At 58.2% G+C, this 20,136-nt stretch overlaps 1 protein-coding gene across 2 annotated transcripts in view; it reads left to right on the top strand.

Annotated features, from left to right (window-relative positions):
* The window catches only part of KNDC1 (kinase non-catalytic C-lobe domain containing 1), a 52,707-nt gene that overhangs the window by 16,666 nt on the left and 15,905 nt on the right, over positions 1–20,136 (top strand). For both annotated transcript variants that reach the window (XM_043476967.1, XM_043476968.1), the window contains exons 6-18: positions 403–1,085; positions 3,865–3,979; positions 4,638–4,709; positions 4,796–4,857; positions 12,645–12,803; positions 13,302–13,379; positions 13,883–13,976; positions 14,498–14,660; positions 14,729–15,402; positions 15,648–15,792; positions 16,438–16,535; positions 17,135–17,478; positions 19,350–19,379. In XM_043476967.1, the coding sequence (XP_043332902.1) occupies positions 403–1,085; positions 3,865–3,979; positions 4,638–4,709; positions 4,796–4,857; positions 12,645–12,803; positions 13,302–13,379; positions 13,883–13,976; positions 14,498–14,660; positions 14,729–15,402; positions 15,648–15,792; positions 16,438–16,535; positions 17,135–17,478; positions 19,350–19,379 (2,717 nt within the window). The remainder of the gene's footprint in view (positions 1–402; positions 1,086–3,864; positions 3,980–4,637; positions 4,710–4,795; positions 4,858–12,644; positions 12,804–13,301; positions 13,380–13,882; positions 13,977–14,497; positions 14,661–14,728; positions 15,403–15,647; positions 15,793–16,437; positions 16,536–17,134; positions 17,479–19,349; positions 19,380–20,136) is intronic.

Here is a 20,136-nt window from a genome sequence, read left to right as displayed (position 1 = left end):
CAGAGACATGTGTGCGCCAAAGATTTTGCGTAAAGACGAGGCGGGACTGCAGCTAGGTTTAATTTATTCCTTTGGGGAGGATCGCTTGTGTAATTGTAATAGTAAAACGATGTGCTTTTTGGATGAAGTGATTAGACAGGCCTTAGGAAACGTTTCCCCCGCAGGAAGCTCATCCTGCGTGGGGGGGGGCGGGGGCACCGTAGCCTTGGAGACTCATTAATTAGCCAGGATGGTGCGATTAAGGAGGCAGGCCAGGGTGTTTCTGGGCCAGTACCCGGGGGAGGGGGGGCGGTCCAGGGGTCCTGCAGCAATGCGTTCACTGGTGGCCGTGGGCAGGGGAGGCAGGGAGAGGCCCACCCAGGCCGCCGCCCTCCGCAGTGACTATGCCCTGCTCTCCACCAGATGTCAGCGACATCACCTGGAGGGGGCGACTGGCTCCCAGAAGTGCAGGGCCCAAAAGGCAGCCGGGGGACCATTCTGCTGACCCCGAGGCCATGCCTGCCCTGGAAGGCTGGCCCCCAAGTCCTGCCAGAGAAGGCCTGGAGCACCCCGGAACCCCGCCCTCCAAGGCTCTGCTGTCTTCCCCTGTGAAGAATGGAGAGAGCCCGGGTCATGAGGGGCTGGCGCCCGAGAGGCTGGCCTGCCTCCTCCTGGATGCCCAGCGGCCCCCGGCTGACCTGGACAGAGGCTTCCTGGACAGGAGCCGCCTGAGAAAGGTTCGGACGCTCCCCCGGCTCCCGCCTGACGGCCCCGAGTCCGGCGCCCTCTGCCTGTCGCTGACCAGCGTGAAAACCCAGCTGCCCGCATCGGAATTTTTCCCTCCAGACCCCAAGAAGGCCCTTCCAGAGGGGAAGCATGACCTTCCCAGCTTCCAGGCACAGCCTGCATCCAGACTGTGGCTGGAGCGAGCGCTAGAGCTCCGTCGCGAAGGGGACAAGCGGGTGGGCGGCGGCAGCCCCGCGTGGGAAAGCCCCCCACCTGGTTCCAAGGGCCCTCGAGATGCGGGTGGAGACCTAGGGACTCCGGAGCCTGACGAGGGGACTGCGGCCGGAGCCGGGGAGCCCGACAGGGCGGCCACTGAGCAGGTGGGTGACCGGGTCCCGCGTGCACTCACAGGCGCCCTCCGAGTGCTGGGCATTTACCCCAAGGAAGGGGTAGCCAGGGCTGAGCTTCGGGGGCCACACACCATCACAACATCCATGGGCTCAATCTCCAAGCTTTAAGACGGGGAACCAGGCACGCCTTTGTGGGGTTAGTTTTTCTCTCAAAGACGCACAGGGAGCAGCCTTTCCAGAAGGCCCAAGGGCTGTTTCTGGGCTCTGCTTTGCCAGTCTTGGAACTCAGGAGTGTCTCTAAGTTAGAAATTAAAAATGTAGGTTGAGGTTACTTACCTGTCAAGCTTGGTTGGAAAGGTGATAGTCGCTCAGTGTCCGACTCTGTGCAACCCTATGGACTGTAGCCCACCAGGCTCCTCTGTCCATGGGATTCTCCAGGCAAGAATACTGTAGTGGGTTGCCACTCCCTCCTCCAGGGAATCTTCCTGACCCAGGGATCAAACCTGGGTCTCCTGCGCTGCAGGTGGATTTTCCTACCATAGGAGCCTGAGCAGCGTGCTGTGTTCTCCTACTGGGTTCTGAGCATCTGCCGTGACCAGGAGGCAGGGCCTCCTGGGGGTGGGGTCTCTGCAAGGAGGTGGGGTCTTCTGGGTGAAGGGCGGGGCCTCCCTAGGGTGGTTGTTGTGGCGGGAGTGAGGTGCAGCGATCTTCCAGACCTGGCGTGCGTCCCTTCAGTCGTGTCCTACTCATTGCGACCCCACAAACGTAGCCCACCAGGCTCCTCTGGCCCTGGCACTGTCTCCTTATAAGCTGGGAAGGACAGAGGACTCCTTTAGAGCCAGTGTCCGGGAGGTTAGTGTGTTTTTAGCATGATCGCAGGTGATCTGCAGGTGAGTGGCCTGCAGCAGCCATCAGCCCTCTTGTGGGCGGAAGTCTTGGCCCCAGGAAGTCACTCCCCCAAGGTGGGTCCCCGGGAACATCTCGGGACAAAGCCACCTGGGGGTCTGTGGCCCAAACACATGTGTGTCTGTGAGGCAGCGCTGTCTCCCCAGCCTCGTTCCACCACCTCTGCTGACCCAGGGCTTCCCTGCTGGCTCACATGATCAGAATCTACCTGCAGTGTGGGAGACCCGGGTTCACTCCCTGGGTCGGGAAGATCCCCTGGAGAAGGAAATGGCAACCCACTCCAGTGTTCTGGCCTGGAGAATCCCATGGACGGAGGAGCCTGGCGGGCTACAGTCCATGGGGTCCCAAAGAGTCATACACGACTGAGCAACTTCACTGCTGACCCAGAGGTTCAAGGGGAGGGCTGGCTGAGTTATATTTTTATTCCTATCCTGACAAGCACCTGAGGGTAATTTACATGAAAAATATGGTTACTTTAGAATGGAAATCTCTCCTAGAGACCCCAGCAGGCACTGACACGCTGGCCGCTCCACGCACACTGTCCCACCGCCCCGCCCCACAGTGTCTGCCCACACGGCCACACTCATGTACGCAGAGCCAGGCTCCGGGGTGAAAACCTCAGGCCTGAGCCAGGGGCCCCACTCCCCTTCAAGTGCTCAACAGCCTCACGACAGCCCGCATCCCAGATGGGTAAACGGAGGCTGGGGACCACGTGCAGAGGGTTGGTGGCGTCGGGGCAGAGCTGATGGGGAGCCCAGCCATGGTCTCAGCTTTCCCGCCCCAAAGGCCTCCCGTGACTAGGCCCCAGACCTCTGTAGAGCACGTCCCAGTGGCAAAGCTGACTGCTCCAGCCCCACAAGCAGCAGGAGACTTGGGGAGCCCTGTGCCCCAGAACTCAGGCTGCTGGCCAGGCACAGCCTGGGTGAGGCAGGCGGGGAAGCCGCAGGACCAGCGCGGCTGCACCCTGGGCGTAGAGTGGGGTCCGGGAGCGGTGAAGCCACTACCTCCGGAACCTTCCTCTAAACACGCACGTCTGTGTCTGAGGGTGGCGGCGCGGCCTAGCTCCTCCTGTAGCCCCAAAGGAGAGAACTCCCTCCCAGCTGAACTCAGTCTTCTGATTCTTGGACTTTTATGGGGTCGGGGTTGCAAGGAAAGGGGGACACACGGAACATGAAATCACCGTCTTAACCATTTCAAGTGTGCAGGTCGGTGGCATTAGGTTCTCACACTGCTGTGTGGACATCACCACCACCACCTCCAGAACTTTCTCATCTTCCCAAACTGAAACTGCCCGCTTGGAGCATGGACCGCTGTTCCCCTCCCCCAGCCCTGACACCCTCCCATCTGCTTCCTGCCTCTGGCTGTGACCCCTCAGTCCGTGATGTGTGAGGAATCAACGTCCCGTTGCGGCTGGCGTGTCACTGACCTGTGTCCCCAGGCTTCATCTGCGTTGTCGCTGTGTTGGAATTCCCTTCCTCGTTGGGGCTCAGTGATGTCCCTCGTGTGGATGGACCAATCATGCTTGTCCATTCATCGCCCAGAGGCACTTGGGCTCTTCCACTTCTCTGTTCTTGTGAATCATGCTGTTTTGAACATAGGTGTGCAACTACATCTTCAAGACCCGCTTTTAAGTGGGATTGCCAGAGCAGATGGTAATTCCACGTCTGCTTCTCTGAGGGGCCTCCATGAAGCTTTTCCACACTGTTGCACGTTTTGTGTTTCCGCTGGCCATGCACAGGGGTCTGGACTCTCCACTCGCACCCCCATACCTGCTGTGCAGACGCGGGGACTCCCCAGCCTGTCGTGTAAGGGGAGGGGGCACACCCACCGTGTTGGATGTGGTCCTTGCCCCGTAACCCCCTCCTAGGTGCCTGCACCCTGAATGCGACTCCCCCACCCCCAGGACGTCTCCCTGCAGGACCTCCTGACCAAGTTGGGCCGGCCCTTCAAGGAGTACGAGCTCTGGGCTCTGTCCCACGCGTGCCTCAGCACCCTGCGGACGCTCGGCCAGCACCCAGGTGACCCCCCCACGGGCCCTCGCCCGGCCACCCACCCCAGCGTGTCTGGCCCGGAACCGGGGGGCCGCGTGGCTTCCCTTGCCCATGTGCTGTGTGCACAGCCTGGGGCGGGCGGCCGTGTCCACCCTGTGAGGCGGGGGCAGCCTGGGGTGTCAGCTCTGGTCTCAGGACCGAGGGGGTCAGAGTGCAGCTTAAAACGTGGGCCTTAGAGCAGGGACCCTGCGGCAGAGCTGGAGCCGTGTGGGGGGCTCAGCCATGCCCTCTCAGCAGGGCTGACTCTGTCCCCACTGGCCGGTGGGGAGTGGTCCCCGAAGCTCAGCCCTGCCAGGCAGAGAGACGGTCTCTGGCCCCACTGTGGTTCTGGCACGTGATGGATGGGGCAGTTGCTGTGGTCTGGCTTCCACTGGCCCATGAGCCTCGGCTGCGGGGGCCGGCCCCCAGCCTCCCCTGAGGCCCCTCCCCGGCAGCACTCAGCGGGCAGCCCGCGTTCCTCTGTCCCCCCTCTTCCCGCAGCGCCTGCACCCCGGCAGCCGCCCTGCCTGGGGCCCCTGGAAGGCTGCATCCGGAGGGGAGGGCTGCCCCGCCCTGACCGCGGCTCTGCCGGCCCTCGGGGGCCCTGACCTGCCGTCCCCTCCGCGCCCCCCCCCGCCCCCCACAGCCTACCTGTGTCTGGACTCCGTGCTGGTGGCCGAGGACGGAGCTGTGTGTTTCGGGCCACCTCCTGCCAACGGTGCGTGAGCGGGCTCGCCTGGGGCTGCACTAGCACCCAAGGCCGGGCTGAGGAGGCTCAGCGGGGTTTGGGGTCTTCTCTCTCAGGCGCTTACAACGAGTTCTTCCTGGCTCCCGAGGTCGCAGAGCAGAAGCTGACGACTGAGAAGGTACCCAGCTCTTCCACCCCTCCCCACCCGTCCCCGTGGTGTCCACACCCCTCCCCCGGCCTCCCGCACCCCTCCCCTGACCTCCCACACCCCTTCCCCCGACCTCCCGCACCCCCTCCCCGTGGTGCCCACACCTCCTCCCGAGAGCCTGGTGGGGAAAGGGGAGAGGACCAGCCCAGTGTGAGGACCATGGGGAGCTCAGGCGGCCCCCCTAGCGCAGCCCCTGGGTCCGGAGGCGCTGCGGGGCTGGGGAGCATCCACCTGGTCGGTGCCTCCCGGAAGGTGACGGGGTCACCCAGCCTGCACTTCTCTGTGGACCCCAGGACCCCACGGGTTTGCAAGGCACTTGTCAAACATACCCATTATTAAAAATTAACTTGTACAAACTTATAATCAAGTAAATTATGTTCAAAACCAAGGTAGAACTTCTGCTTCTGGGAACATGGGGGAGGGGTTAGTTCCTGCCCCCGCCAAGCACACGGTTCCTAAAGCGGGAGTGGATGGCAGGCAGGTGGGAAGCAGAGGCTGCCCCGGGGGATCCTTGGCCTGAAGCGGTGGTCCCGAGAGCCCAGGGGCACCTGCCTCACACGTGGAGGATGAAGGGCATCTCGGAAACCCCAGCGAGCACAGCTCAAGCGCAGGGGAAGCCCACACTCTGGAGCCAGAGCGGCAGGACAAGGGGAAGGCAGCCCACTCCGTCCGGGTGCTGGGAGAAGGCTGAGCAGCCAGGCTGTGACCCCCCGCCCTCCTGCCAGCGAGAAGGGCCCCCCCACAGCAGGGACGGTCTCCAAGGAGGCCTCAGGAAGAGCTGGGACTTGGCCATTGTCCACCTCCCCTCCAATAATCACTAAAAAATGAAATAGTTGTAAGTCTAACAAAGCATGTACAGGACTTGTATGCTGAAAACTTGAAAAGAAGTGAAAGTCTCAACTCAGTAATCTAAGCTCGCACCTCAAGAACCAAGGAAATGAAGAGTGAGATAGACCCAAAGCATAAAGAAGGAAACAGGGAAGATGAGAGCAGAAGTCAATGAAATGAAAATGGAGAAACAGCAGAGGCAACCAAGGAGAAAAGGACCAGCTCTTGGAAAAGACCAATAAAACTAATAAACTTACTGACGGAGCAAAACGTGAAGGGAGGCACAAACTACCAACATCAGGAATGACTCAGGGGACGTTCCCGGAGACCCTGCAGGCATCAAAAGGATAATGGAACACCACAGATGACTCCACACACATACATGCAACGCCTTAGATGGAATGGACCAATTCTTCACAAGACATCAACTACCTCGACTCACCCATGATGAAATAGACCTTGAATAGTCCCGTAACTGTTGAGGTGATTGAATTTACATTTTTAAACTCTCAAAAATTAACTTCCAGGTTCAGATGGTTTTACCTGGGTGCTCTACTGAAAGTTTAAAGAAGAATTAATGCCAATTCTACAGTCTTTTCCAGGAAACAGAAGTGAACACTTCCCAAACCATTTTATGAAGCTGTTATTACCCTGATGCCAAAACCAAAGATAATGCAACAAATATGCATATAGGTCAATATCCCTCATGAATATAAAGGCAAAAACCCTTAACAAAACATATGCAAATAGAATTCACTGATGTGTAAACACAGTTACACACCATAACCAAGTGGGGTTATTCCAGGGATGTGAGTTCAGGGATATATGGTTCAGTGTTTGAAAACCAATCAGTGTGGCCCAACATATAACCAGCTGAAGAAGAGAAACCCCACGATCACATTAATTGATGCATAAAGAGAATTTGGCAAAATTTGACACCCATTTATTTTTTTAAAAAAAAGAAACCGAAAAATAGGAAGAGAAGAAACTGCCTCAAAGAGCGTCTACCAAAAGAACCATACGGTTAGCACCATACTTGGTGGAAAGGCCACGGTCCAGAACAAAGTGAGGGTGCCCACTGACCACCCCATTCAACGTTGTGCTGGAAGTTCCAGCCATTATGATGATGCAAGAAAAGCAGGTGAGAAGCATAAACCCAGGAAGGAAGAAATAATACTGTCTGCAGATGACATGGTTATGTACATAGAAACTTCAAAGGCATTGCAAAGAATCTACAAAAAAGAAAAAATAAAGCCTCCCAGAACTTAGAAGTGAGTTCTGAAAGATCACAGGATATACAATAAACATTCAAAGATCAATTGTATTTCTATATACTAGCAATAAACATGTGGACACTAAAATTAAAAACATAATACGTTTATAGTCAAAAAAGTGAAATACTTAGATGTAAATCAAACAAAGAATGTACAGCCTTTGTATGCTGAAGGCCCCAAAATGCTGATTTAAAAAAAATTAAAGAAAATTTTGGGATGGAGGGCTAGGCAAAGAGTTGTTAGACTTGACACCAACAGCACTATCCATAAATTTTCCCATAGAAGGAAAAGTGGGTAAATTGAACTTTTCATCAAAACTTAAAACTGGCAAAGTGACATTTATTCCATGCGTGGAAGGCTGACTCAACAACTGAAAATCAATGTAATATATCACATAAACTAAAGAAGAAAAATCATATGTTTGTATCAGTAGATACTAAGCTTTTGACAAAATTCAACACTCATTCATAATAAAAATTCCCAGAAAACTAGGAATAGAAGAAAATTTCTTAAACTTGATAAAGAATATCTACAAAAATAGCCAACAGATAATTAACAGTGAGATGCTAGATAATTTACTCCTAAGACTGGGAAAAAGGCAAGAATGTCCCTTCTCATCACTCCTATTCAATATCGTACATTGATTTTAGCCTTTCTACTGAGTGTGTGGTGGTAACTCATTGTTTTAACTTGCATTCCCCAAATGCCATATGAAGTAGAACATCTTTCACACATGTATAAATGTGTTCATCTACATGTGTACAGATTTGTAGTAGCTCAGACAATGCAGCAATAAGACAAGAAAAGGAAATAAAGTGTATGTTGATTGAGAAAGAAGACTGTCTTTGTTTACAGCTGAGATGATTGAAATCATGTCAGAAAGTCCCAGATAATTAACAGAAATCTGGAACCGAGCAGTTATAGGAAGACTGCAGGGTAGAAGAGGAATGATACAAACATCGCTTGCTTTCCTTTTTATCAGCAATGAACAATCAGGATTTGAAATTTAAAAAACAATACCATTTATGCTAGCAGCACAAAAATCACTTAGGTATAAATATGTCTATGAGAAGGGCTTCCCAGGTGTCACTAGTAGTAAAGACCTTGCCTGCCGATGCAGGAGATGTAAAAGACACGGGTTCAATTGCTGGGTGGGAAAAATACTCTTGAGGAGGGCATGGCAACCCACTCCAGTCTTCTTGCCTGGACAATCCCATGGACAAAGGAGCCTGGCAGCCTACAGTCCATAGGATCACAAAGAGTCAGATGCGCTGAAGCGACTTAGTATGCATGCATGTGTATAAGAAACATATAAGGAAAACTACAAAACTAATATGAGAGAAACCAAAAAAGAACTAAAGAAATGGAAAGGCAGTCCATGTGCATAGATTGAAAGATCAATGTTATCACCGTGTCAGTTCTTCCCAGGTTGATCTACAGATCCAGAAAGTTATTTTGTAGCTATTGGTTTATATGAAGAAACAGGAGGCCCAGAATAGCGGACACAATATTGAAAAAGAACAGTCAGAGGCCTCACGTCACCCAGTTCTAAAACTGATTGTAAGCGACAGTAATCAAGTGTGGCCTTGGCAAAAGGAAAGACGAATAATAATGGAACAAATAAATGGAACAAGACTGCCCAGAAACACCCTTACAAATACAGTCAATTGGTCTCCAGCAAAACAGCAAAGGCAATGCTAGAGAAACAATGGTCTTCTCAACAAGTGGTGCTAGAACAGGACATCTACATGCAAAAAAATCTTTACACAGACCTTGCACTTTTCACAAAAATTAACTCAAAGTGAATCATAGACCTCGAAGCTATAAAACTTCTAGAAGATAATGAAGGAGAAAATCTAGACAAAACGTTAGACAAAATCTAAGCAAAGATTTAGAAACAAAACCAAAGGCATGATCTATGAAAGAAACAATCCATGTTAGACTTCATCAAAATTAGATGCTTCTGCTCCATAAAAGATGCAGTTAAGAGAATGAGAAGTCAGGCCACAGATGGGAGCAAAACCCATATCTGACAAAGGACTTGTATCCCAAATATGCTAAGAACTCTTAAAAGTCAACAACAGAGTGCCTGAAGAAGTATGGACAGAGGTTCTTAAAATTGTACAAAAGGCAGTGATCAAAACCATCCCCAAGAAAAAGGAATGCAAAAAGGCAAAGTGGTTGTCAAGTAGGCCTTACAAATGCTGAGAAAAGAAGAGAAGCAAAAGGCAAAGGAGAAAAGGAAAGATATACCCATCTGAATGCAGAGTTCTAAACAATAGCAAGGAGATAAGAAAGCCTTCCTCAGTGATCAGTGCAAAGAAATAGAGGAAAACAATATAATGGAAAAGACTAGAGAGCTCTTCAAGAAAATTAGAGATACCAAGGGAATACTTCATGCAAAGATGGGCTCAGTAAAGGATATGGGCCTAACAGAAGCAGAAGAAATTAAGAAGAGGTGCCAAAAAAATACACAGAAGAACTATACAAAAAAGGTCTTAATGACCCAGATAATCACAATGGTGTGATCACTCACCTAGAGCCAGACATCCTGTAGTCTGAAGTCAAGTGGGCCTAAGGAAGCATCACTACAAACAAAGCTAGTGGAGGTGATGGGATTCGAGCTGAGCTATTTCAGATCCTAAAAGACGATGCTGTGAAAGTGCTGCAGTCAATATGGCAGCAAATTTTGAAAACTCAGCAGTGGCCACAAGACTGGAAAAAATCAGTTTTCATTCCAATCCCAAAGAAGGGCAATGCCAAAAAATATTCAAGCTACCACACAATTGCACTCATTTCACATTTCTAGCAAGGACATGCTCAAAATTCTCCAAGCTAGGCTTCAACAGTATGTGAACCGAGAACTTCCAGATGTTCAAGCTGGATTTAGAAAAGGCAGAGGAACCAGACATCAAATCGCCAACATCCATTGGATCATAGAAAAAGCAAGAGAGTTTCAGATAAACATCTACTTCTGCTTCATTGACTACACTAATGCCTTTGACTATGTGACTATGTGGATTACAACAAATGTGGAAAATTCTTAAAAGAGATGGAAATGCCAGACCACCTGACCTCCCTCTTAAGAAACCTGTATAGGGGTCAAGAAGCAACAGTTAGAACTGGACATGGAACAGCAGACTGGCTCAAAATTGGGAAAGGAGTACATCAAGACTGTATATTATCACAATAATTTTGAACAGACACCTCACCAAAGATACCAGATGGCAAGTAAGCACATGAAAGATGTCGCACTTCATATGGCACTTGCGAATGCAAAGTAGAGCAGTGAACTCCCACCGCACGCTCAGCAGACAGGCTAAAATCAAAACCCTGACAACAGCAAAGGCCGACAAGGGTGAGGAACAACGGGAACTCTCATCCATCGCTACGGGGACCCAGACGACCCAGACATGTTTCTTAGAGAGATGAAACTTGTGTTCACGTGAAGTCCTAGACACGACTGTTCACGGCGGCCTTGTTGGCCACAGCCACGGCTGGAGGTCTTTTGGCTCAGATGTCTTCCGCAGAGCAGCAGAGCCGCGGCAGCAGTGACGGAGCCGAGAGGAAGACGTCAGCCCCAAAGGCTGCATAGCGTGAGGTCCCATTTATGTGAAGTGACAAGATTAAGAAATGGAGAACAGATGAATCGTTGCCAGCAACTAAGGCTGGAGGGGACAGGTCGGATCCTGGTGACGGCAAAGCCCCACATCTCTTGGGGTCCACACCGGGGGCCTGGCTGTGACACCGCACCAAGCCTGGAGGGCGTCCCCGCTGCGGCCGAGTGAGGGCGCCTGGGCGTCTCTGGGTCATCCCCTGCAACTGTGCGCATCTAGTTACCTCAAAATTAAAAGTTGATAAATACTCAAAATTAGCAACTTCCTAGTGATCCAAACTAAATCAGGAACTAAAGAGCCTCTTGAGGAGGGTGAAAGAGGAGAGTGGAAAAGCTGGCTTAAAACTCAGCATTCAAAACACTAGGATCAGGGCATCAGGTCATGGCAAACAGATGGGGAAAAGTGGATGAAGTGACAGACTTTTATTTTCTTAGGCTCCAAAATCACTGCAGACGGTGACTGCAGCCATGAATTTAAAAGACTCTTGCTCCTTAGAAGAAAAGCTATGACCAACCTAGACAGCATACTGAAAAGCAGACATATCACTTTGCCAACAAAGGTCCATCTAGTCAAAGCTATGGTTTTTCCAGTGGTCATGTATGGATGTGAGAGTTGGACCATAAAAAAGGCTGAGGGCCAAAGAACAAATTATGGTGCTGGAGAAGACTCTTGAGAGTCCCTTGGACTACAAGGAGATCCAACCAGTCAGTCCTAAAGGAAATCAACTCTGAATATTCATTGGAAGGACTGATGGTGAAGCTGAAGCTTCAACACTTTGGCCACCTGATGTGAAAAGCCGATTAACTGGAAAAGACCCTGATGCTGGGGAAGACTGAAGGCGGGAGAAGGGGTGACAGGGTGAGATGGTTGGAGGGCATCACCGACTCGATGGACATGAGTCTGAGCAAGCTCCGGGAGACAGTGAAGGGCAGGGAGGCCTGGCGTGCTGCCGTCCGTGTGGATGGCATCACCGACTCGATGGACCCGAGTCTGAGCAAGCTCCGGGAGACAGTGAAGGGCAGGGAGGCCTGGCGTGCTGCCGTCCATGTGGATGGCATCACGACTCAATGGACCTGAGTCTGAGCAAGCTCCGGGAGACAGTGAAGGACAGGGAGGCCTGGCGTGCTGCCGTCCGTGGGGTCGCAAAGAGTCGGGCACAATTGAGCAACTGGACAACATGACTTGACATAGTTGGCTGTGTCTGTGCTTCGGGGCGAGAGCCCCATAGGAAGAGGCCCCCCCCGTCTTCCCCCTCCCCGCTCCACGGCACCACCTTGATGGCTGGGACCTGGCCACGCACGAGTCTTCACGCCATGGAAATCCACCAGTGCTGAACTCAGGGCTTGATTCCTTGTCTTGTCAGTTGACTAGACTTAATGACGGACGTGGTGGAGGAATTTGACAACAAGATCGAACTGAAGAGTGCGTCAGGTCTGGGAACAACCCCGGGGGGACTCGGCCACAGTCATCTGACTCAGCACGTCTGTGGTGTGCCTCTGGTTTCGCTTTCACTTTTCGAGAGAAACAAAGGTATCGGCCACGTGTAGGTCGGAAGCTCATGTTGGTCACAGGTCGGCTGCAGACCCAAGAGTCGGATACAAATCGGAGGGAGCCCTCGGGGAGAAGCGGCCGACTCCACACACTTACAGAGAGGAGCAGCGGCCCTTCCTCGACACTCGCAGTGTGTGTGACACACCTTTGTGTCAGCACATTGTAGAACAGACCTCTGTGGGCCCTGGGAGGATGTGTTTTTGTTCAGACAGCCCGTTTTCAGCATTTAGCAGCACGGTAGGGTTTCGGGGGACTCCGGGCCTCGAACCCCCATGAGGCCACCTTCCCCTTGTGGAAAACAAGCTGAAAGATGTGGCCGGGGCCCAGGTCCTCCTGCTCATGCTGAGGCTCTGACGCCTGTGGGTATTGGTCAGCCGTGCAGAGCCTGGCTTGCAGCTCGGGGTCTGTGGTGAGGCCTCCAGGCTCTGAGGACGCCCCCCACTTGGGGGCAGTTCTGAGCCCACGGCCCGCCCCTCTCCCCACCCAGGCCTCCGTATACTGTGTGGCCGCGGTCCTATGGACGGCCGCCAAGTTCAGCGTCCCCCGAGACCGCAAGCTGGCCTTGCCACGCAGGCTCAAGACGCTCCTCCTGCACATGGCCAGACGCAGCGCCCAGGAGCGGCCTTCTGCCGCGGAGGCCATCGAGGTACCTGCACCGCGGGGGCCCCGACTCGAGGCCTGGGGCCGGGACCGGCTCTCATCTCTGGGGCAGAGCGGTGTCAGACGGGGAGGGCGCAGGTTCACTTATGGATGGGGCCTCTGCTGCTCACCTCCTGATCTTCCCCCAGCTTGTCCTGGTCTCCAGTGCATCCGCCAGCCAGGTGGAAGGGGGTAGCCTGGGCCCGAGCATGGACCCCTGATCCCCTACAGACCCCTACACGCCTGACTTCCCCATCCTCCTCCACGGGTCCAGCAGGCTGGGTGTGGCCCCTCGTTCCGTGGCGTCCCAGCTGACCATGGCCAGGACAGCCAGGGACTCAGAATCGCAGCCCAGGCCCCCAGGCTCTCCCCATGAAGGGGTGCCGTGGGGTCCTCCTGCTGAGAAGCCCAAGCCTCCGGCTGCCACCGCGCACTCCAACAGGCTCTGCCCCGGGAGTGCACGGCATGGCCGAGTGTCTGGACGCCTGGCTGTGCTTGCTTTCAGACCTGCAGTGGTTACCTCCTGCAGCGGGGCATGGACAGCCGTAAGATCCTGGCCCACCTGAGGGCGCTGACCTGTCGGGTAAGCCGGGCACCGCAGACCCTCTGTGCTACCCCGGGCCATGGGGGGAGGCTCCCCCTCTTCCAGTTCAGGGAGGTGGAGACTCCTGGCCAGGGCAGCAGGTCACGCCCCATCCTCTGGCCTTACTGTGCCGCTGTCGGGGGGCCAGGCCCCCGCCCTGGTCTCTGCTGAACCCCTGGCACGTCGTGGGGGTCACAGAGTGACCCTCAGCTTCCAGGCCTGACCAGGCAGGGCCACATCAAGTGGCGACACTGTCCTTCGGATGTGGACACGAACTGGCTACCTTCATCCACATGAGGCCTGGCGGCCCCAGGCATGACCAGCCCTCACCCCAGGAACCAGAGGAACCCGCTGCTCCGGGAAACCCGTGTGGCCCGGGGGCTCCCGCTCCAGAGAGACCAAAGCCAGGCCCGTCAACAACGGGGGGGGCTTGGGCTGCGGAGGCCGCGCCCCCGGGGCCTCACGTTCATCTCAGCGGAGCTGGCCGTGTCCTTCCGTCCCAGGTTTACCGGGAAGAGGAGACCATCGGTCTGCAGCACGCTTTCTCGGTGGTTAAGCTGGACCCCAGCCTGGCGGCTGCACCCCAACCTCACTCAGGTAGGACTTGGGACCGGCCCTCCCCGCCTCCCCTGCCTCCAGGAATCCAGCCCCATGTGGATGCTGGATGTGGCCGAGGACCCCAGATGGTGTGTCCAGAGCTAGCCCCCGGCCGCCCTGCCTCACTCCCCCCGGCTCCTCTGACCCTGTCATTCAGGCCTCCCAGTGTCCAGCGGCCGAGCAGGGGACTCGCCCCGCGTCGTGGCCCCTGTCTCCCAGTGCACCCCCCACAGACCCGCAGAGCCTCCCGGCTGCAGCCGGGTCACTGGCCTGTTCCAACCTTCCAGCCACTCAGCCAAGTACCGCGCCCTCCCTCCCAGCTCAGGGCAGCCCCGGACGCTCCTCCTTCAGGCTCTCTCCTTGGACTCTCCCTTGCAGCGGCCCTGGGCTTGCTGGCCCATCCAGGCAGCACCCACGCAGGCCCGCATTCCCGATGGCCGGCACTCCCTATGGCCGGCCCCCAGGAAGGCAGCGCCCACGAAGGCCCTCACCCACCCCGGTCGCCCTGTGTTTGTCCCCAGACCTCGTGTGGCTCACTGGCAAAAGCAGGCTCGAGGCCGTGCAGGGGCCAGTGCCTGGTCAGCCCTCTGGCCTCCGAGGGGCCGAGCTGCTGCCAGAGGCGCTTGCCTCCCCGGACACTCACTCCAGGCCCATCGTCCCTACTGCGGACGCAGGTGTCTGCAGGTGAGTGCCGCTCCTGGGGGCTGTTGGGGTCCCAGGCACCCCCTGAGTGTCGTCTGCTCCGCTCACAGGGACAGGCCCACCCTGACCTCAGGGCCAGCCGAGCGGCCAGAGGACGGAGGCCAGCTGGACCTGCAGGGTGATGGGAAGCAGGCCCCTGGCCCGGAGGCAGCTGTGCAGCCGGCGCCCAGCCCCTCAGGGCCCCTCAGGGAGTCAGCACCAAGAGGCTCGGCCCAGGGGTGCCCCTGGCCCCCAGCCCCCACCAGCCCACCAGAGGGGCCCTCAATGCTGCCACCAGAATCTCCAGCCCCAACCCCGCCCCTGGAGACACAGGTGTCCTCCCAGGATGGAGGGGCAGATGAGCCTGTCCCAATTCGAGCATCTTCTGTTGGGCTTCTGCCCCAGCCCCCCAGGCCCCCCACAGCGCCCCCCAGCCCTCATCACCCAGCCGAGCCGCCTAGAAGCAAGACCACCCAGGAGGCAGGCCAGGAACCTGAAGGCCCCCCGTCAGCCCCACAGGGCCCCTCCCCAGCCACAGGGAATCCAGACAGTCCCGGGGACGCCCCAGGACGCCAGCCCGAGTCGCCCCAGCCAGCAGACCGCAAGCTCTGTCCGTCCGGCGTGGATGCCCCGCCCCTCCCGGAGGGGGCGGCCTGCCCGTCACTGCAGGAGGCCACGCGCCTCATCCAGGAAGAGTTTGCCTTCGACGGCTACCTGGACCGCGGGCTGGAGGCTCTGATCATGGGTACGAGGGGTCCCAGGGCCCAGGAGCAGGGGCGGGCACGCGGGCACGGGGTAGGTCACCACGGGAGCCCGCCGCCACGTCGCGGCCCAGCGCGAGCGGAGCAGAGCCCTTCCGCGGCCGCAGGAGGAGGGTCCTAGACGCGCCCGCCCCTCCCCTGGCTGTGCGCCCAGCCCTGCAAGCCCCTGGGACCAGGGGGACCCGGAAAATCGCTCACCACATCCTGACTGGTCCCTCCGCCAACGCAGGGGAGTACATTTACGCCCTGAAAGACCTCACCTACGCCACGTTCTGCGGGGCCATATCAGAGAAGTTCTGCGACCTCTACTGGGGCGAGAAGCTGCTGCAGAACCTCTTCAAGGTGGTGAACGGACGGACGCCGCCCTCGGGGAAGTAAGACCACCCCTGGAGCGGACCCCCGGCTCCTCCCCCGGGCCCCCGCCCCCACCTGCCCCGAGGGCTCACCTCCAGCCCGCGTCTGGCTGGGCGCTCCCCGGGGCAGCCACCACGGGCCCCCTTCCGCTTGAAGTGCTCCCTGCGCAACCGCTCCTCGGGCAGGAAGGGGAGTTGGGCCCCTATGGGGTTGGGCGGGTGCCCCTGCAGGGACGTGTCCCCCTGCCCAGCTCCCTCCTGGGTCGGAGGTGAGGCGGCAGCTGCGGAAGTCTGCTGGCCCTCCCCAGCACTCCCAGCCCCCATCCTTCACAGGAGAGGCCGGGTGCCTGCAGCCCAACCCCTCCTGGGGGGCTGCAGAGGGCAACGTGGGCGGGGGACCCAGCAGACCTGTGCCTGGAGCAGCTGGGTGCCCTGATTCCCAAGCCAGCCGGAGCCCCATCTCAGCCCCAGCCCTGTTTTTGCAGCAGCCCCCCTCCGGGGGGGAGACAGATGCCCAGAAGGCCCGCTGTCAAAAGGCCGTGTCCACACTGCCTGCGGCCAGGCTGTCCTCTGTCCTGAGGCCCCCACCTCCCGCCCGGGGCACCTCTGGGCAGCCTGGGGAGGGGTCCTGGGGGGCGCCTGCAGGGTTCTCCGTTCTGATGGCAGTGCTTCCGAAGAGACGGGGTCACAGCCCGAGGACAGCGGGATCCGCGCTACGAGCAGCTGCTCGCCGTCCAGCAGAAGGGCCTCGCGTCTTAGGTCGGGTGAGACAGGGCTCTGGGGTGAGACCCTCCTCCAGGGGGTCCGTTCTGTGGGGGGCAGGTGGGGAGAGTGCTCCCCAGGCCCGCAGTGGGCAGCAAGGGTGAGGGCTGGGTCAGCAGTGTGGTGATGGTGTGACAAGGGCATCTTTCCTGGGCACGAGCCACTTAAGACCCCAAGGCCTTGCCTGCAGCTGGAGCCCCGGGCTCCTGACAACTGAAGTCTCGGTCATGTCCCCAAACGCCGTCTGACACGTCAGGGCCCTAGGGACCAGGCAGTGTGGCTGCGCTCACGCCCAGGATGGCCCCCGTACCACGCACACACTCGGATGTGCGCTGGGTGGAGGTGCCCAAGAACAGCCCGCTGCTCGCTGGGACCCCAGGTTCCCAGGTCCCTCTACCTCGTCTGAGAACAGTCCCAGGTTCCCTGGGATCTCCTCCCTGACTCTGCCCCGCACAGTGGCCCACTCGGAAGGGGACCCAGGGACCCGACCCTGAGGACCCTCCCAGCCCCTCCTCGGGACCTGATGCCTCTCCCAACAGTCAGGGCTGAACTATCTCCCGGAACCCGCGTCGCCATGCGTGACCCCCTCTCCTCTGTCCAGGGAAGGAGAAGCCGGGTGTGGACTCAGACGAGCTCTCTCAGGGCAACTTCGAAGTGGGGTTCCGACCTCAGCAGTCAGTCAAAGCCGGGAGGGACCGGCAGCCGGAGGCCCAGCCGCAGGGCAGGGGCCTGGCCAGGGGCGCCGAGGCTGAGTCCCAGCCCCCCCGGCCCCCCAAGCACGGCCTGGCTGTGAGCCCCGCCCCGGTGGGCATGCCGAGCTGCAGCCCTGGCTGGTGCAGCGCCTTCTACGAGGCCGACTGTTTCGGCGCGGACGTGCACAGCTACGTGCAGGAGCTGGCCGGACAGAAGGGCCCCAGGGATCCTGCGGCCAACGCCCAGAGCCCGGTGAGCCCCATGCTTGTCTCGGCCTGGGGGGCGGTGCTGGCCCCATGCTTGCCCTTGACTGGGGAATGGGGGGTGGTGCTCGGGCCGGCGCGCCGTGGGCCACGAGGACGTGTTCCAGCCAGGGCTCCCAGGTCCCACCTGCTCCCGCGGCCACCATGCTGGGTGGTGCTCCCACTGTTTGCTTCCAAGGGGGGTTGTGCTCATCTGTGTGCACCCCCCACCTCAGAGGCAGGAACCAGCTTTTCTCTCTTTGGGCTCTTGGTCACCAAGGGCCGGCTGGCAGGAGGTCACCTTGCCCTGGGGACCACAGCCAGGTTTGGGCAGCAGGGCCAGCATCACGAGGTGAGAAGCATCTGGCCTGTGGTGGTCAGCTTGGCCAGGCCCCAGGGTGGCTTCTCTGGTGGGCAGCACACTCTGTGTGCCCCTCCGGGTCAGGGGCAGCCCCGGCTCCTCCCAGGTCAGCAGGGTGACGGCAGGCCCTGGACTGGAGTGTCCAGGCCTGGCCAGCCTGCATGCAGGGCAGCCCCCCAGAGCTCTGAACCCAAGGTCTCTGCCTGGCCACTGGGGGTCTGCCCCTTCATGACCAGGAGCCCTGACTGCAGCCTCCCCTCCCAAGTGACCAGGGCTCCCACCCCCCCCACAGCCACGCGGGGTGCGGTCGCGGGGGACAGACAGGATGGAGCGGCCAGCGGCCAGGCGCCCCACTCCCCCCCCCCCCCGCAGCCCCGTGCCTCAGCACTGTCCAGCCACACCTTCCCAGTGTCCTCACCTGGCCACCCAGCCCTAGGAGAGAGCGAGCCCCACCGGCTCAGTCCTGAGAGCCAGCAGCCGCCTGTGCTCTTGGCGACCACGGGTCGTGTGTGTGCTCAGCTGTGCCGGCTCTGTGACCCCAGGGACAGTGACCCGCCAGGCCCCTCTGTCCATGGGGCTCTCTAGGCAAGAACACTGGAGTGGGCAGCCACACCCTCCCCAGGGCTCTTCCCACCCAGGGACTGAGCCCGCGTCTCCTGTCTCGTGCACCAGTGGGCGGGTTCTTTACCGCTGCACCACCTGGGAGCCCGTATGCACTGTAACTGAATCTAATAGAGAAGCCCTGGGGGGGGGTCCCCCGAACCCTGGTGGGCTTCCTTGGCAGCCCCTCAACTCCGAGCCCAGGCACCCACAGCATCTCACCAAGGCACTGCTGCCACACTGATCTCAGCTGGACCGAGAGATGGGGCCCCTGATGAGGGCCCCTGGGCGGCGGGGCCAGGAGGATGTGGCCCCTGCAGAGGCAGCTCCACGCGGACCTGCCAACAGCCCCTGCTCGACGGCGCTGGGCAGCACAGTGGGCCGACCTGAGTGTCCTCTGATGGCACAGGTCACATGCTCCAATGTCACAGGTCATGACCTCTGACACCACAGGTCACGACCTTGGACGTCACAGTCACAATCGCTGGTGGCATTATATCAGTGTGGACAGGCAGCCTGTTTCCAGCCCGCGCCATGCTCAGGGCCAGGGAGGGTGCTGCCTGTTGCTTCCTGGGCAGGTGCCTGGTGGGGTCCGAGGGGCCCTTGTCCTGGATCCCGGGCTCTCCAGGTGTGGCAGCTCCTGGAGGGAGACTGGACCGTGGATGAGCCTGGCTGCCCCCTGCGTCCCCTGAAGGTGGTCCTTAAAGGTGGACGTGGAGACCAGCTCGCGTCCCAGATGCGCTGGGCCCCGTCTGCGGCTTGCTGGCAACCCCACTGCTGGGACGAGGCTCCCACACCAGGTCCCGCAGCGGCTCTGCCGGCAGTGCACACGGGGGTCGGTCCCGAGGGGCGCGGTGGGCTGGGAAACGCCGGGCGGACAACCGGTGACCGTGTCTCTCCCTTCTTCCTGCCCCCGGAAGGCGTGTCCCCTGGAACCTGAGTGCAGGCAGGTGAGTGTCTGTGCGCCTCTGCTCTGGGCCCGGGTGACCCTGACCCCAGCTCCACACTCGCAGACCCACCGTGTCTGTTACAGACAGGGGTCTCGGGAAAACACAAAGGCATAAAAAACCCGTGGACACGTTTCATGTCTGCCACCCAGCAGGCACGCGCGCATGAGGCTGGGGTGGGCAGAGCCGCAGGAGGGCGCCTGGTCACCTCCCGTCGCTGACCACGCGGGGGCGCCGTCCGCCCGGCTGCGTCACCTCCCGCCGCTGACCATGCGGGGGCGCCGTCCGGCCGGCTGCGCCGGCGGCCTGTGGTCGCCCGTGTCTCCATTCAGCTTGCTGTCCTAACAAGGCTTTGCTCCGAGCGTTTAAGTGGGAGGCACTGGTTGACATTTACCTCCCTTTTCTCTTTGTCCACACTTTCTGGGGTTTCCACCTTGTGCATCCTGCTTTATTTATTGTCTACCTCAGGTCCACGTAAATCCAGTGGCCAGCAGGCCTAAGTTGTGCCTCAGGTCATCCCCGTTTATCTGTCTAATGAACGGATGCTCCTTTAATTCTATGAGAACAACCCTTGGTCGGGTTAGGGCAGGAGGAAATAACCTAAATTCAACAGACCCAGTGTTAAACGTGGACCCATCGCCCGAACCCGCCTGGGGCCAAGCCCACCAGTGTGGCTGCCAGGCTGTGCCCACGGGGCTGACGCCCGCTCACACTGACCACCCTGCGAATCCTCATTCACGCATTTATCCTTAAGGTCTCA

Source organism: Cervus canadensis, chromosome 8, assembly GCF_019320065.1.
Source record: "Cervus canadensis isolate Bull #8, Minnesota chromosome 8, ASM1932006v1, whole genome shotgun sequence".
Taxonomy (NCBI): Eukaryota; Metazoa; Chordata; class Mammalia; order Artiodactyla; family Cervidae; genus Cervus; species Cervus canadensis.
Note: the sequence above shows the minus strand (reverse complement) of the source record. Positions and strands in the feature narration are given on the sequence as shown.